General features: G+C 45.6%; 1 protein-coding gene across 1 annotated transcript; it reads right to left on the bottom strand.

Annotated features, from left to right (window-relative positions):
• Positions 1-11294: 11294 nt before the first annotated feature.
• On the bottom strand, positions 11295-14305 carry Ccl1 (C-C motif chemokine ligand 1). Its single transcript, XM_008848193.1, has 3 exons — positions 14230-14305; positions 12768-12879; positions 11295-11391 (listed from the first exon to the last, which is right to left on the bottom strand). Exons 1-3 carry the CDS (start codon positions 14303-14305, stop codon positions 11295-11297), a joined length of 285 nt encoding a protein of 94 aa, XP_008846415.1.
• Between the last annotated feature and the right edge of the window lie 934 nt (positions 14306-15239).

Below are 15239 nucleotides of genomic sequence, written 5' to 3'. Positions count from 1 at the left end.
CAACAGAGACCTGTCACAGGTGATGGCGGCAGTGGAAATGTCTTATAAACATAGATTAGAAATTAACCAGGCCTGGAGCAATGACTCAGTGGGTAAGAGGTCTTGCTGCACAAGCCTGAGGACCTGAGTTTAGATCCCAGCACCCACATAAAAAACTGGTTGTGACCATGTGCTGGCCTGTAACCCTAGTTGCTAGGGGTTGGAGGGGGAGAGGGTAGAGGCAGGATGATCCAATCCCCTGGGGCTTGCTGGCCTCCAATATAGCTCCAGATTCAGTGAGAGACTCTGCCTCAGGAATAAAGCAGAGGACAGAGCAGAATACCCAACATACCCCTCTGGTTTCTATGCACAAGCATAGGTTCATGCACCTACACACCCATGTGTACATAAACCACACACACACACACATAGCACATACATACGCACAAAGAAAAAATTAGAAATTAACCAACATATAAGATCTGTGAATTTTACTGCATATGTAATATATAAGTGTACTAAAATTATAGCCTGAGATTATTCATCATATTGATTAAGCAAGCCCATTCCTATGACTACGAGGGAAGCAATATGATAAGGATGGCTTACGCATCACTCAACATCCCAGGAAAGCAGACCCCATGCTAGTAGCAGAGTATGGTCTAGGTAAGTTGTACCACTTCTGTTCAATAGCCATTAGGAAATGAAGTTAGTGAAAGTTACAAAATGACTTTTGACACTATTTTGGCATAACTCTAACAAAGTTATACCAGCTTACCAGCTTATATCTCATGAAATTCCTAATATTTTCCTGTGGAAAAAAAAGAACATAAAAATTTCTACTAAAGTTCTACGTAAATTTTGAGTGTGCAAATTGTATTTTTCAAGTACCTTAAACAGTAAATGCTATTTTTAAAAACATAAAATTGTTTCTATAGAACAGCGCCCGACAGAAAGGCTCTGGCCTCTGTACTCATTCTCCATTGTAGCCTGTGCTGAGTACAAGGTCATCTCTGTCAGTGTGTCCCGTTGGCCTCTGGGAATAGGCAGCTGCAGGCAGCCACTCTGTGAGTTTCCCCAAAACAAAGGCCAGAAACTGCAAACACATAAATGGGTAACACGAGATGCCGAGTCTCCATTAGGAAGGAAGATCATGTGCCTCAAATCCCCTGAAACAACTGCAGTTCATTCCTGTGTGATGACCCTCTGACAGTGCATGGCCCCCTTCTTAGACTCTTGGCATCATGGGTAAGTGCTCATTTTTGACTGCATGCTGGCCTAGAGAATGCCCAGTAAGATACCTTCATTTCTTAGAGTAAAGTAAGGTTTGGTCCCTTATGAGATCTCCAGAGCCTGGTCTTCATGAATGAGGCATGAATGAAACCAGATGCCAACTGATTCTTGTTTGGACCAGATGGAAGGAAGGATTTCAAAAATGAAAGAGACATTTTAAACAAGGACAGAGTTAGGAGTGGTCACCGTATAGAAGAAGAAGAAAGACATTGGGATTTTCTGTTCTCATGGGTGACAGATGGACTTGTCCCCTCCATCAACCGAATGACACTGTCAGTGCCTGCAAGGCCTGCCTTTTGTGGAGAGACCCAGTCTCTCGGGCATTGAGAATGCCAGTAAGTGCTGGCTCCCTCTACTTTCCATTGGCCACTTGAGCAGTAAGATCTGTATGCTGTGAAACACAAAGCTGGCTTTATCCTGATCTTCCTTACAGCATGAGAGAGGAGCGGAGGTACACTGAGGTCTGGAATAGCAGGTGCCTCTACTCTATTTCCCTTAACAGCCTTCATTGGAACCTGTTACATATCAGGACTTCCAAGAAGTTATTTCTGAAACACAGACTTAGCAGATAAACGAATATCATAAAACCATGGCATTGTGTAAATTAACCAGCTCTACAGAATCGTTATCTAAGACGGTGGGTCATTAAAATTGCCCAGCTCAGAAAGCACAGCATAGCTTAGACATCCATCATTTCCTGCATCTCTGCAGGCCTGAAACATATGTGGTAGCAGGAAGAGGCATGTGATGTGTAAGGGACAAGAGTTCAACAGTAAACAGTAGACAGCGACCAGAGGAAATCCAGAAATACTGAACTGTAGATCTGTAAAATAAACAATACTTTAACACTGGATGCTTGACAGAAAGGGAGGAGAGTTATGCTCCCAGGAGGGCTAAAAGCAGAAACAGAAAAGGAAAGTCACAGCAAGCTCCACGGGTATACAACCTGGCACTCCATAAAAATACAGAAAAGGAGGGAGGCTTGTGATGCTCACAGCAGGCAAACCCTGGAGGAGGAGCCCTGCATGCCCTAGCTTTCTCACTGGTGATGTGAAAGGGGAATGGTCTTACAAAAAGGGCTTATAGCCAAACCTTTCACCCATGGAGAGAAGAAGCTTCTCCATCTTTATGTCTCTGGCTCACAGACTTCCCCTCTGCACTAGACAAGTGATCAACCACCCTGGTAATCAGTGGAACTAGCTGTGACTTGGATACAGATTCCTGAGCACTGATTTCCAATGTAGGATGTACAGGCTGGGTTACAGAGTAAACAGGGAGTGCGTGCATATTTGGGAACAGCAGCCAGACTTCTAGGAAAAAAAAAGTGTCTCCAACTACATGTGAATACACAATATGAGCTCAGACAAACCAGTGTGGCCACTTGTCCCTCACTCTCCAGTGAGACATAAATTATGGTTCAGGAACTTTCTTTTCTCATAGCCCTAGAGGTACTTCCTGGAAATGCAAGCACTGCTTGGCTTATCTCCCACACTCATGCTCAAGCAGGCAGAGTGACTCTGGTGCAAAGGCACATCCGAGCAGGAGGTCCCCAGGTGTCACAGTAGCGTGTGCCTGTGGTGAGAAAGCAAGGCAGAACTCAGCCATAAACAGCCCTTTCTGCTGGAGCCTATTTGGGCTTCAGAGAGAAAATGATCCAATACCTTCCTCCTCACCGCAGGAGGTAAACTGAAGAAAGGCTTAGGAAATGTGGAACCTCTTCACCCTCTGTCTCCTCCGGAAGGAAGAACTGGTCCTTTCCATTGCTCTTTCTCTCTGCTCCACTGTGTTCCCCCATGCTGTCATCTGACATCCTTTTTTCTCCTCTTCTCTCGCTTCTTTCTTTTTTCCTTTCCCTATAACCCTTTATCACTTGACTACTAATACTTTTACCTTTACTAATTTTCCAATTCCTAGTTTCTACTGTAAGTATATGGCATCCTTTCTTTTCTGCCTCCTGGTAGTGTAGTTATTACCTTTTGTAATGCATCTAAGTGTTAGATAAAAAGGTGGCTGGGGTCAGGATCACCACGAAACAGAAACAAAGAGGACTCTGGCAAAGTGAGAGTTTAATTGGATTTGGCGGAGGGGCTGGTCCTCAACTGAGGTGTGAGGAAGAACCAGCAGCCTAATGGCTGCAAAGGGGTAGCTTATAAAGGGACAGAATGTGGAAAAAAAGAATATTTCTCTGCTGTTTGGGACTGTGGGGGATGCTTGCTCAGGGAGGGTGTGGGGGTCTGTACCTGGTGAAACTTATCAAGGAAAATATCTACTGTAAAACATGCTTTCTACAATTACAGGGTTCCAGGAATTAATTGCAGCTAAGGGTTTGGGAAACCTGTTTGTCAGCCTGTGGGACATGCTCTGGTGATCACAATACATTCATCATTAATTTCCCAGAGCTGCTTTTGTTAACTTGCAGGTGGCTGGGAGTTGGTTGACCCAGTTCCTTTTAGGGGCCTTGTGGTTTCTGGGTCTGGGGTTGCCTGGATCTGAACCCTATCACTAAGTATCTGGCTTCTCTTTGAGTTGCTGTTGTTACTCTCCTCTGGGTGGGAGCAGAGAGTGAGACCTGGAGAGAAAGCTGCACATTGAGATGCAATGCGCGCAAAACCAGAAGAGCCATCATTCTAAGGGACGCACAAATTGCAATGCAGAAACACAAGAAACCAGAAAGAGCAAGGCAGAATGATGCCTACAAAGGCCCTAACTCGGTAACTGAATCTGAAGACAATAAAATCATTAAAGACCAGAAAAATAATACCAAAGTCTAAAGAAAATATTGATGTGCCTGATTTGGGAGCCACTAACATGCTGGTTTCATTACGATGGCTCTGTAGTACAACTCGAAACCAGCACTATTCTTTTTGATGAGGGTAGCTTAGACGCTCTAAGGGGTTCTGTGCTTCTCTGGGAGGTTTAAGATCTCTTTTCCTATTTCCGTGAAGAATGTCTCTAGGATTTTGATTAAAATTGCACTGAATGTGTAAATTGCTTGCAGTAGAATACTATTTTCACAATACTAATTCTAGCAATCCAGGAGCATGGGAGGTCTTTCCATCGTCCAGCGTCTTCCTCATTCTCTTTCTTTGGACATTAAAGTTTTCACTGTCAAAGTTTTCCTTGGTTGGGTTTATTCCTACATATTTTCTTTTAGCAGTTGTGAAGGGGAGTGATTCCATGAACTCTTCCACAGCGTGCTTGTTATTGGTATATAGAAAGGTTACTAGTGGGTTTTGTAAGTTGAATTTCTATCCTGCCAATTTGCTGAAAGTGTTAATGATTTTTAGAAGTTTTCTGGTTGAATTTTTTGGGATCTTTTAGATCCACATCTGAAAACAGGGATGATTTGCCTTCTTCTTTCCTTATTAATACTCCTTTAATCTCCTTCTCTTGTCTTGTTGCTGTAGCTAGGGCCTCAAGCACTATTGAAAAGGAGTGTGAATAGTGGACAGCCTTGTGTTGTTCTTGATTTTAATGGAATTTCTCTAAGTTATTCTCCATTTTTAGAATAATGTTGGCTGTGGATTTGTTTTATATAGCCTTTGTTGTGCTGAGGAATGCTCCCTTCAGCCTTATTCTTTCTAGGGCTTTTATCATGAATGCATGCTGAATTTTATCAAAGGCCTTTTCTGTGTCTATTGAGATGGCCATAAAATTTTTGTCCTTATGTTCATTTATATGATTTATTATGTTTATTGACTTACATACATTAAACCGTCCCCAAATCTCTGGGATAGAGTCAATTTGATCATAGTGGATGAGCTTTTTGATAGAGTCTTATATTCAGTTTGCAAGTATTTTATTGAGAATTTTTGCATCTAAGGTCAATAAATAAGGGATATTTATTGGCTTATAGTTTTCTTTTCTGTTGTGTCTTTTACTTGAATTGGACTTGTTATTAGAGAAATACTGGCTTTGTAGAAGGGGTTTGGAAGCACTTCTGTTTCTGTCTCTTTTTCAGTAATTTAAGAAATATCAGTTATTCTTTGAGAGTCTGGTAGAATTCTACTGCGAATATATCTGGACCTGGCATTTTTTTTTTTTTAATCAGAAGGCTTTTTATTACTGTTGCATCTTTCTATTTGTTGTGAGTCTGCTTAAGTTGTTGATCTATTCTTGGTTTAACTTTGATGGTTCAAATGAATCTAGAAATTAATCCATTTCTTTTAGGTCCTCTTAATTGAGCATAGGCTTTTAAAGTATTCACTTATAATATTATGGGGGGTTTTTGGTGCCTGTTGTGATGATTCCTTTTCATCTCTGAGTCTGTTAATTTGGATCTCCTCTTCCTTTCTTTCTTTTTATTAATTGGGCTAAGGGTCTGTCTATCTTGTATATCTTTTCAAAGAACTATCTCTTATATTTGTTGATTCTTTGTATTATTTTGTCTATTTCATTCATTTCTGATTTGATTTTTATTATTTCTTTCCTTCTATTGGATTTGGGTTTGGTTTGTTCTTGTTTTCCAAAATTCTTGAAATGCATCGTTAAGTCGTTTATTTGTGCTCTTTCTGATTTGTGTGTGTGTGTGTGTGTAGCACTTAGATTTATAAAATTCCTTCTTAGGACTCCTCTTAATGTGTTCCAGCGGTTTTGCTATGTTGTGGTAAGTTTCATTTATTTCCAGAAATTACTTCTTTCCCTATTTCTTCTTTGACCCATTAATCATTCAGTAGTGTGCTATTTAAATTCCATCATTTTGTGTAATTGCTAGATATTCTTTGCTGTTGGTTTTAGGACCTATTGCACTGTGGTCAGAGAGAATACACGGTATTTCAACTTTCCTGTATTTGTTTAGGTTTGTTTTGCACCCTAGTATGTGGTTGATTTCAGAGACACTTCCATGAGATGCTGAGTGGAATGTATGTTCTGTCATGTTTAGGTGGAATTTTCTGTAGATATCTTTGAGATCCATCTGATGTATAATGTCATTTAATTCCATTGTTTCGAAGCTTATTTTTTGTCCATATAATCTGTCTGCTGGAGGAACTGGGGTATTGCAGTTACCTACTATGACTGAGTTTAATATGTGTCTTGAAGTCCAATATTAACATTTTAATGAAATTGGGTGGGTCATAGTTTGGGTGTGTATGTGTTTAGGACTGTAATGTTTTCTTGGTAAATTGTTCTGTTAATCAGAATAAAATGTCCTTTATCTCCTCTGATTAATCTTAGTTTGAAGTCTACTTTATTAGATATTAGAACAGCAACTCCTGCTTGTTTCCTGGCCCCATTTGCTCGGAATGCTGTTCTTCATCCTTTCATTGTAAGGTTGTATCTCTCCTTGAAGGTAAGCTGTGTTTTTCTGTTGACAGCAAAAAGATGAATTTTGTTTCTTATTCAATTACCTTTGTCTTTTGATTGGGGAGTTCAAGTCATTAGTGTTTAAACTTATTGTTGAAAGTGTATTTTGATTGCTGTCACTTTGAGTTTGCTTTTGCTGTTTGCACTTAGTCCTATTCTGCATTTCCATAATTATGGCTTCATTTGCTTTCTTTCTGTAGCTCTTGGCTATGCTTATTCCTCCCTTCTGTCCAAATATTTCCTCCAGGATCCTCTGTACGGTTGGTTTGATGGACATGAATTATTTTAACCTGTTTATAGCATGGAAAGTTTTTCTTTCCCCTTCAACTACGGCAGAGTTGGAAAGGTGGGAGATGCTGGAATTCAGGATGTTGTATATCAGGATCCCTGGAAGGCTGTTTCAGACACCACATGCTGTGCTACTACTGGGGTAATGGTAGTAGTAGATTGTGACCTATTGTGTGTCTCAAACATATGAGAAATCCAATCCCATTAGAGAAATCTATTACCCAGGACCACTTCTGGGTCAAAACTTTCAGGTCATTCAGAGTTCCAAAAAGAAATAGACGACCCTTAAACTGGAATCACTTGAAAAGGACTTGATAGAGAAGTTATTTACAAAGATGTGGATGGGGACAGAAAAGCCATGGTGTACTTTGGTAATCTAAGGTAATAACTGTGGTTACAGCTTGTTTCCCACACCTGTGTAAGCAAAGCCACGGACAGCCAACTTGAGAGATGCTAAAGCTGTTGGTTGAGGCACACATGGAGACAACCCTTAGCTTTCCTTCCTTCCAAAGTCCCAAGGCCACCCCCAGAGCCTCTACCCAGGCCGAAGCCAGAGGCCAGCAACACCCTTGTCAGAGCCCATATGTGTGTCTGAAAGGACAAGCTTGTGATTTTTTTTTCTCACGTGGCTTTGGCAAATGTTTTTCTGTCAAAGTTTTGTCAAATTCACTGAACAGTGAGTTGAACTGCATACACACAGCTGATATTCTCTGGAAGAGTTTACACAAGTTGGGAATGATATGTTCCCTCAAAGCTTGAGGGAATTAGCTGTTAAGACCTTCTGAGCCTCAAGGATATGTTTGGGAAGATTTTCAATTACAGATTCCATTTACTTAATAGCTTTAGAACTATTTTTTTCCATTTCTTCTTGCAATCTGATAAGTTAAATTTTGGGGGAAAACATCCATTTCCTCTAAACTAAATTCATTGGTATGAGGTTCTTATTATCTTTTGGCATCTTCGGGCTCTGGGATGACATTCTCACTACTTATATCAGCCGGTGTCTTTTCTCTAGTCTCAGGGGAGCTTATATTTAGACCTAGATTTGGCAAGCATCCTGCTTTGGGTCTACCGTATTCTTTCTGGTTGTTGTTTCTTTTTATTTCCTTCCCTTAACTTCCTTTTCCTTTCACTGGGCTTGCTTTGCTAGAGTGGAAAGGCTTGTTTTGTGAGAGTGGAGGTACCAGGAAGAACGTTGCAGGAAGGATCAACGTCTTGCAATGAGGTGTGTGCGATGACAGGCACACTCGGGCAGAAGCCCCATCCAGGCTCTCCCTGCCCTGCTGCAGCACCTTCAGCCCCAGCTCCAGCTTCTCTGGTCCATCCTCTTCTAAAGCAGCTCCTAGAAGGACAGCAGAGCGCCCACCTTACCCTCTCCCCTCAGTGGCTCCAGCACTTGGTATTCCCAAAGCAAGGGAACCGTGTCCTCCCCCTCAGCCTGAAGGGCAGAAATACATGGTTGGTGGCATGGCATCCAATGTGTGGTTTGGAAAGCCCCTGTCATCATCAGAGCCTAATCAGATCTGCCCACATATTGGGCTTCCACATTCAACTTGGCTTGAAAAAAGACATAGCTACATGGAAGTCTGAAAGAGCTTTGATGATTAAGTGAAAACTGGCTAGCTTAACCCTCCAGCTTCACCTCTTTCTTCCAATGAGGCTGTGGGCAAGTTTTATTAATCTCTCTGTGCCTCAATTTCTTCATCTGTCAAATGGACATCATACTAAAGGTGTGCTCAAAACTGAGCATATAGCGTGGGAAAACCCTCTGCACCGCCTTCTTTCATGGTTTCCTTTTCTCACATTGGAGGAAGGAAGCACGAACAGATCCTTGGCTGGCTGCCTACAGGGCTTTCAAAGCCAAACCCATAGCTGTTTCTGTGGTGCCTCTGATCATCCCAAGTTCTGCAGATCTGGGGCTGTATCCAGGACCTGTCCATTGACCATGCCTCAATCTTCCCCAGGTGCCAAGGATGCACCCCCATCATGCAGCCAATGAAAAAGAGTTTGAGATCCTGAGTCACAGGTCACAGGCCTCACACAACCTCGGCCTAATGCAGGAGCTCCAGACATAGGATGGATCAGAGCTGCCTCTGCCTCACTTTGCCTTGTCCTATGGATGATGCTGTTGCAACCCACATGAGAAACCTTGCACGCCCCTCAAAGCCTTTTCTCTGTGCTCTTATTTCCAGCTATGGCCAGGCCCTGAACGCTTCCTGCTTTACAGGAAGAATCCCCTTGAGAGAGCTGAAGAGCCATCAGCTCAGCAACACCTGTCCCCAGGAGGCTGTCACATGGGTAGGAAGTCACATCATAGAAAAGCCTTGCTTACTAATGCCTCCCCACCTCTTCCTTAGAAGGCAGATGCCAACCAGACAGTGGTCCAAGGCTGAATATAAAATCTAAGCCTCCCCTTATTATAGTACAGATGTGCCCAGAGAGGCCTGGGAACTTCCCACTATTGCCCTGCCCCTTGAGTGGTCACAATCTCTCACCAGGGGGGTTTCAGATGGGTCACATAGAACATCAGCCTCCTCTGGAGGATCATTCTTTCCATACACCAATGCAACCTTTTGCCTGCACTGGTGGGCCCACTTGGAGATGTGAATGGACTTCAGGGGCATCCTCAGAGGGCTCCTTTTAACTGTGGCTCTCCATCCCCAGCTTCCACCCCTCACTAGACAAGTGTGTCCATCCCCAGCAGAAGTGGGTCGAAGACACTGCAACACCTGGACCAGAACCTCACCCCTGAGGACCTGTTTTTCCACTCATACCAAGACCCCACCAGAAAGCGAGAAGTAGTAGTTTCATCCTCCTCCCAGCCTTCCCATTATACTCTGGAATAATGTGACTGTTTCTAATAGGAAACATAGAGTATCTTTAGGAATGCTTACTATTGTTTGAATTCTTACTGGTTTGGATTATATTTTGGTCTGTTTTCATGGGGCTGGGCATTGGACCCAGGGCTTTGTGCATACTAAGTAAGTGTTTTACTATTAAACTACACCCTCAGTTCAAACATGTTTATTAAAAGCAAGGCCTAGAACAAGTTGATTCTTGACCCTGAGCCCCAGTCCTTGACCTTGTAAGCAGGGTAGGTTTTCTTCCAGTTTTCAGGGTCGAACTGTGTGCCTGAAGGAAAAGTGAAAGGACACGGTGTCTTAGGGAGTCAACACATTATGAATATGAGGTTTGCTAAATATGCAACAGGATAGCAAATGCCGTAAGAGGGTCCCTCAAGTTTTGCAGAAAATGTATGTCTTCTTCAGGGATAACGTTCAACTAGTAGGGGGAGCTCTGGGGTCAGGTGGATAATGAAGCACGGCAGAGGTAATGGGATGTTGCTGGGCTCTGTCTATATGGTTAGTCAGATCTCCTCCCAGTGCTTGGGGGACTAGGCTAGAACAATGCCTCCAACATGTGCGTCTCTGCTCTGAGGCCTTTTGTTTCGTGTTCATGGCACACTGCCATTCCTTTCCGTCCAGACCGTCCACTCCTGCCTGAAGTCTCTCTCCTGGGCCTATTCCAGTCATCTTCCTTTGAAATTATCTAAGTTCATCTTTATTTTATTTTACCTGTATGAGTATGTGAGTGCACCTGTATTCTGCAATGCCCACAGAAACCAAAAGAGGGCATCAGATTCCCTGGAACTGGAGTTATCCCTGGTTCTTAATTGCCATGTGGGTGTTGGGAACCTGGTCCTCTGCAAGAGCAGCCAGTGCTCTTAACGACTGAGCCATCTCTCCAGCCCCTACTCCAGACATCTAAACTTCCCCATGCCCTCTGCCAGCCTGAAGTTTTGACCCTGACATTCTCTGTGTTCCTCTCCAGACTTGGATCATCTCATCTATAAACCGGAACTGGTAACATCTTACATGCACACACATGCTCCCCCCCACACAGCTAGGGAACAGAATGACAATCATCCCTCCAGAGGAGGGCAGGGAGGGAGAAGGCCCCGAACCCCAATGTAGACCCAGCCCTGGACTCAACTGATTATCCCCACTCTGTCTCTTTCAGCTACTAAACCTGGAGCAGAGGTCATACCACAGCCTGAGTCAAAGCTTACCCTAGGACAAAGGCAGTGCTGGAAGACAGTGAGTTATATATCAATTGTACTGTGGTTTGTCCGAAGACCAGGTCCAATATGTCTCCCTCCCCTCCTCAGCCCTCCAGCCCCTGTGTTCTAGCAGTGCGGGTCAAGTCCACCCCCTGATATCCCTCCCCATGATGTCCAAGAAACACAGGCAGGAGTAGTTGAAGATTCCATAATTTAACCAGATAAAGTGCCACAGCATAGCTTATCACATGACTGAGATCTGTGAGCCTGCAAAGGTGGGCAGAGGAGCCTGCAAATGGTGGTGGTTGGAGGCTCGGGGACAAGTGAAACTGCAGTCTCCAGAAGCAGGGTGCTGCGACACAGCAACTCTTCACCTCAGCAGGCAGGGTTTCACCTTCTGCAAGTAATCTTGAACCCATGCAGTGGTGTTGGAGGCGCAGCTTTCTCTGCCTTTCTTCAGCCTAAATCTGTGAACAGAGATCACAGGCAAGGACTTAGCCACCAAGTCACCCACTGGGAACCCGCTCCATCCTCATCTCCACTTCTGTGAGATTAGAGGCCCCTGAGCTTCCCCTTTGTAAATGAAATGGCTCCAAGCGCATGAGATCTGCAGCTCACAAGGTGGCATCACACGCAGGGTGTCAGGAACTTATTAAGGGGATCCCTGGACTCTGTCCTGGAGATTAGGATTCCCTGTATAGGAGTGGGACAAACAGGTGGGTGACATCCTGATGAATAGCTGGTATGAAACTCCCCCATCCTAGAGCTCCTCAGGAACTCTCTGTCTGGCTTTGTATGTGTCTCTGTCCCTTTGGGACCCACTCATTGTTCTAGGCTCCTGAGGGGTGTGTGTGTGTGTGTGTGAGTGTGTGTGTGTGTGTGTGCGTGTGCGTGCATGTTTCTTCTCTGTCTGCCCACATCCTAACTTGAGTATTGCTCAGTCCCTAGCCAAACTCTGCCTCTTATGATCTGGATGATCTTAGAAAAGTATTTCTGCCTTTTGGAACCTCAGTTTTCCTCATAACAAAAAATGTGTGTCCCAAGAGGGTCAGCAGGATTCCTGATAGAAAAGTACCTTAGAATGCTGGCTTATGCTGTGTGAGCCTCAGGTTTTTACTAACCCTATGAGCAGGCATCTCCTTAGCCCTCTTCACAGAGAAGAATCAGATCACCAAGTATGGACAAATTCCTTATCCAAGGTCTTCCAAGACCACAGGCTGGCAAATGCAGAGGTTTTGTGTGCGTGTGTGTGTGTGTGTGTGTGTGTGTGTGTGTGTGTTGTATACCTGCATGCAGTATGTATGCAGATGCATGTGGCAGCCAGAGGTTGACAGTGAGGGTTCTTCCTCAATCAATTTTCCATCTAATTTTCGAAGGCATGGTCTCTCATTGAACCTGGATCTTATTGTTATGGCTAGACTGGCTAGCCAGGGTTCTCCCAGGGTCTGCCTGTCTCTGCCTCACTCCTCTCACCTAGAGCATGGGATTACAAACACCCACACCCCTGCCTGGCTTTTTACGTGGCGCTGGGGATACAACAAACTCGGGTCAGCATGCTTAAGCAACACTACCCACTGAGCCAACGCTCCGGACCGTCTGTTGCTTTTGTATATTATATACAGCTGGAGCCCGGTGGAGATAGGAGAAACATAAATCAATGCTGGGAAGACCGGTGCTCCTCCTAGCGTCCAGCTGCAGTACTGCACTGCAGTTTCCGTGGCCTGGCTGGCTGGGTTTAGAGCTCTTATTCTGGTGGAGCAGCGCCATCTAGTGTCTGCTATTCTCATTCCGCCAGGCGGTTTCCCGCCCCAGGGGGAGAAGCCGCGGGCAGGTGCTCACTCACACCACTGCTGCATGGGGACAGGTGGAGCTGATTCGTCTGTAACACTGGATTAATTTCTGCTGAGGCTTTTTCTTCAGAAATGAGAAGCAGCAGCGAGAGGAGGACACGTGCACTAGAAAAGAAGCACAAAAGACAGCTAGCACCCATTTCTCAGCCCCTCACCGACAGGACTGAAAAACAAACCCCACAAAGCCCCTCGCGGGACAGGCCCAAGCATGCAGACCACATCCAGAGGACCGCAGCCGGTGTCCCTGTCCCTGTCTCAGCAACTTCCCATTTCTGAACACTCTAAAGACTGGGGTTCAGATTCACACACACACACACACACACACACACACTCAGGCGCGCGCAAATCAACAGGTGGCGGAGACACTAACCATAAGCCAGCCTGGGCCGGTGGCCCAACCCAGACCCCCATCCCTAAAGTAAAACTGTTCATACCACTTCTACAAGCTCCAGTTCTCACCTTCCACCACAAGCGTACAGCTAAGCCCCAGTATTTGGGTGCAGGGGCTCTGGACCCTACGTCCTGGGGAACCTGTCACCTCGATGCACACAGGCTATTGTGGTCCCTGGTTTACAGACATGAGGCCAGTTGCTCCATGTACAAGGAGCTCAGAAACAAATGAAACAGCTCCCAAGAGGTCACTAGTCCCCCTCCCCTGCAAGACTCCCACATCCCCTACCTCCCTGACCCTCACCTCTTTGTACATGCTACTAGTATACACTCCCCTCCCTACATTCCACCACCAACAGCCCTGTATTCTAATCCTGGCTCCTTCCTTGCACCTTACTATTCACAGAACCCCTCAGGTTCTTTGCTAGGTCAGTGTTCTCCCTGGACCATGGGCATCTCTAACTCAATTTAGTCAACCAAAAACCTATGTTGTAGAAGACAAATGACTTGCCCAGGGTTCAGTAGCTATTAGAGTCCCTGCTTCTGCCTTCAGACTCTCTCTCTGCCTGTCATCTGTCACACTATGGAGGTTAGACCCAGAACTTCTTCTGGACCTCAGGACTTCCAGCTAGATCTGAACAGCCTCACGGTCCCCTCCAGCAGTCTGCAGGGTGGAGACCTGCAGGTGGAACCTTCACAGGTTGGAGCTGGTGGCTCACCTCTCAAAAAGCTAAAATCCCTCCTAGGACAGATCCAGGCCTTGGCGCTACATCCAGGAGACACTGGCCCAGCCCTGTCTCTACAACTACCCAGTTCTGGGGTGAGGAAAAGAATCATAATGGAGTTCAGGTCTGAGCTCCCCACAAAGCAGTAGATGGGTCCCCCTGGCCCATGGTTCTCCACCTTGCACGATGCTCCCAGTCCATCCAGAGCCTCCATTCCTCCTCTTCAGGAAGGAGCAGAGATGGAGCCAGTGCGGCCACAGTGAACCCTACTCCACCACAGAGCACCTGCCTGGACACCTGCCCTCTCCAGGAACAAACACAGGGCTCCCATCACACTCACTGCTCTTGCTGTCCACATCTTGTGGCCACACTGCAGCCAACAGCAGGCACATGAGGGTCACAGTGATAAGCTTCATGGTGACGAGTGTCTGGGTCAGGCCTCTCTGGAGCTACCACAGTGTGTCTGATGAAGCCAAGAGTTCTCCCTGCCCCATCCTATGGCTGCCCACCGCTTTTATCAGAAGGCCTGGGTGGGGTTTCCCAGGCCATGGGGGAAGAGGTGGGAGTCCTAGGGAGAAGAGACTCATACCCCATATGCAGTGACCACATGGAAAACTCCTTCCCTCACCTCTCCTGGGGAGTACTGGAGGTATGTTTGGGTGCCCCAAGTGGCCTTGGGAAGTTCCCCCAAGTGCAAGAGCAGATAAAGATCTTGAAAAAGTACATGGGAGCTGTCCTGGCCGAGTGGAAAGTCAAGAAAGGTGAAAGAGAGGAAGTGGCCTGTGTGCGGCTCTTCTAACCCACGCCATAGCGGCTACAGCCCCTGGAACAGCAGAGTGGCAGAGCTGTGAACCTGCACTGGATCAAGCTTGTGTTTGCATCCCAGCTCTGCCAACAGCCATTACACAAACTCATTGGAGATGTACCTCCCTGTGGAGTGGAATTCAGTACATGTCTCAAACGTGGGCAATAAGAGTGAAATAAAGGGCTGGGAGATAGGTCTGTTAGCAAAGTGCGTTCTGTGCCAACATGAGGACCTGAGTTTGAGGCCCTAGAAGCCACTCACTAAAAAGCCAGGCATGGTGGCACATGCTTGTAATCTCAGCCCTGGAGAGGCTGAGCCAGGCAGAACCCTGCTGCTGCTTGGCCAGGCAGCCTAGCCTACTTGGTGAACTCCAGGTCAGTGAGAGGCCCTATCTCAAAAAACAAGGTGATGACTTCCAAGGAACAACCCCGAGGTTGACTCTGGCCTCCACGTGCACACACACACACACACATGCACATACATGTATATCCCACATATGTGTATATCCCACACATAAGTGTGCACAGATGCATACCCCCTACACG

The sequence above is a fragment of the Nannospalax galili genome, unplaced genomic scaffold, assembly GCF_000622305.1.
Source record: "Nannospalax galili isolate Female #2095 unplaced genomic scaffold, S.galili_v1.0 scaffold363, whole genome shotgun sequence".
Classification (NCBI taxonomy): Eukaryota; Metazoa; Chordata; class Mammalia; order Rodentia; family Spalacidae; genus Nannospalax; species Nannospalax galili.
The sequence above is the reverse complement of the archived record's forward strand: the minus strand, read 5'-3'. Positions and strand labels throughout refer to the sequence as shown.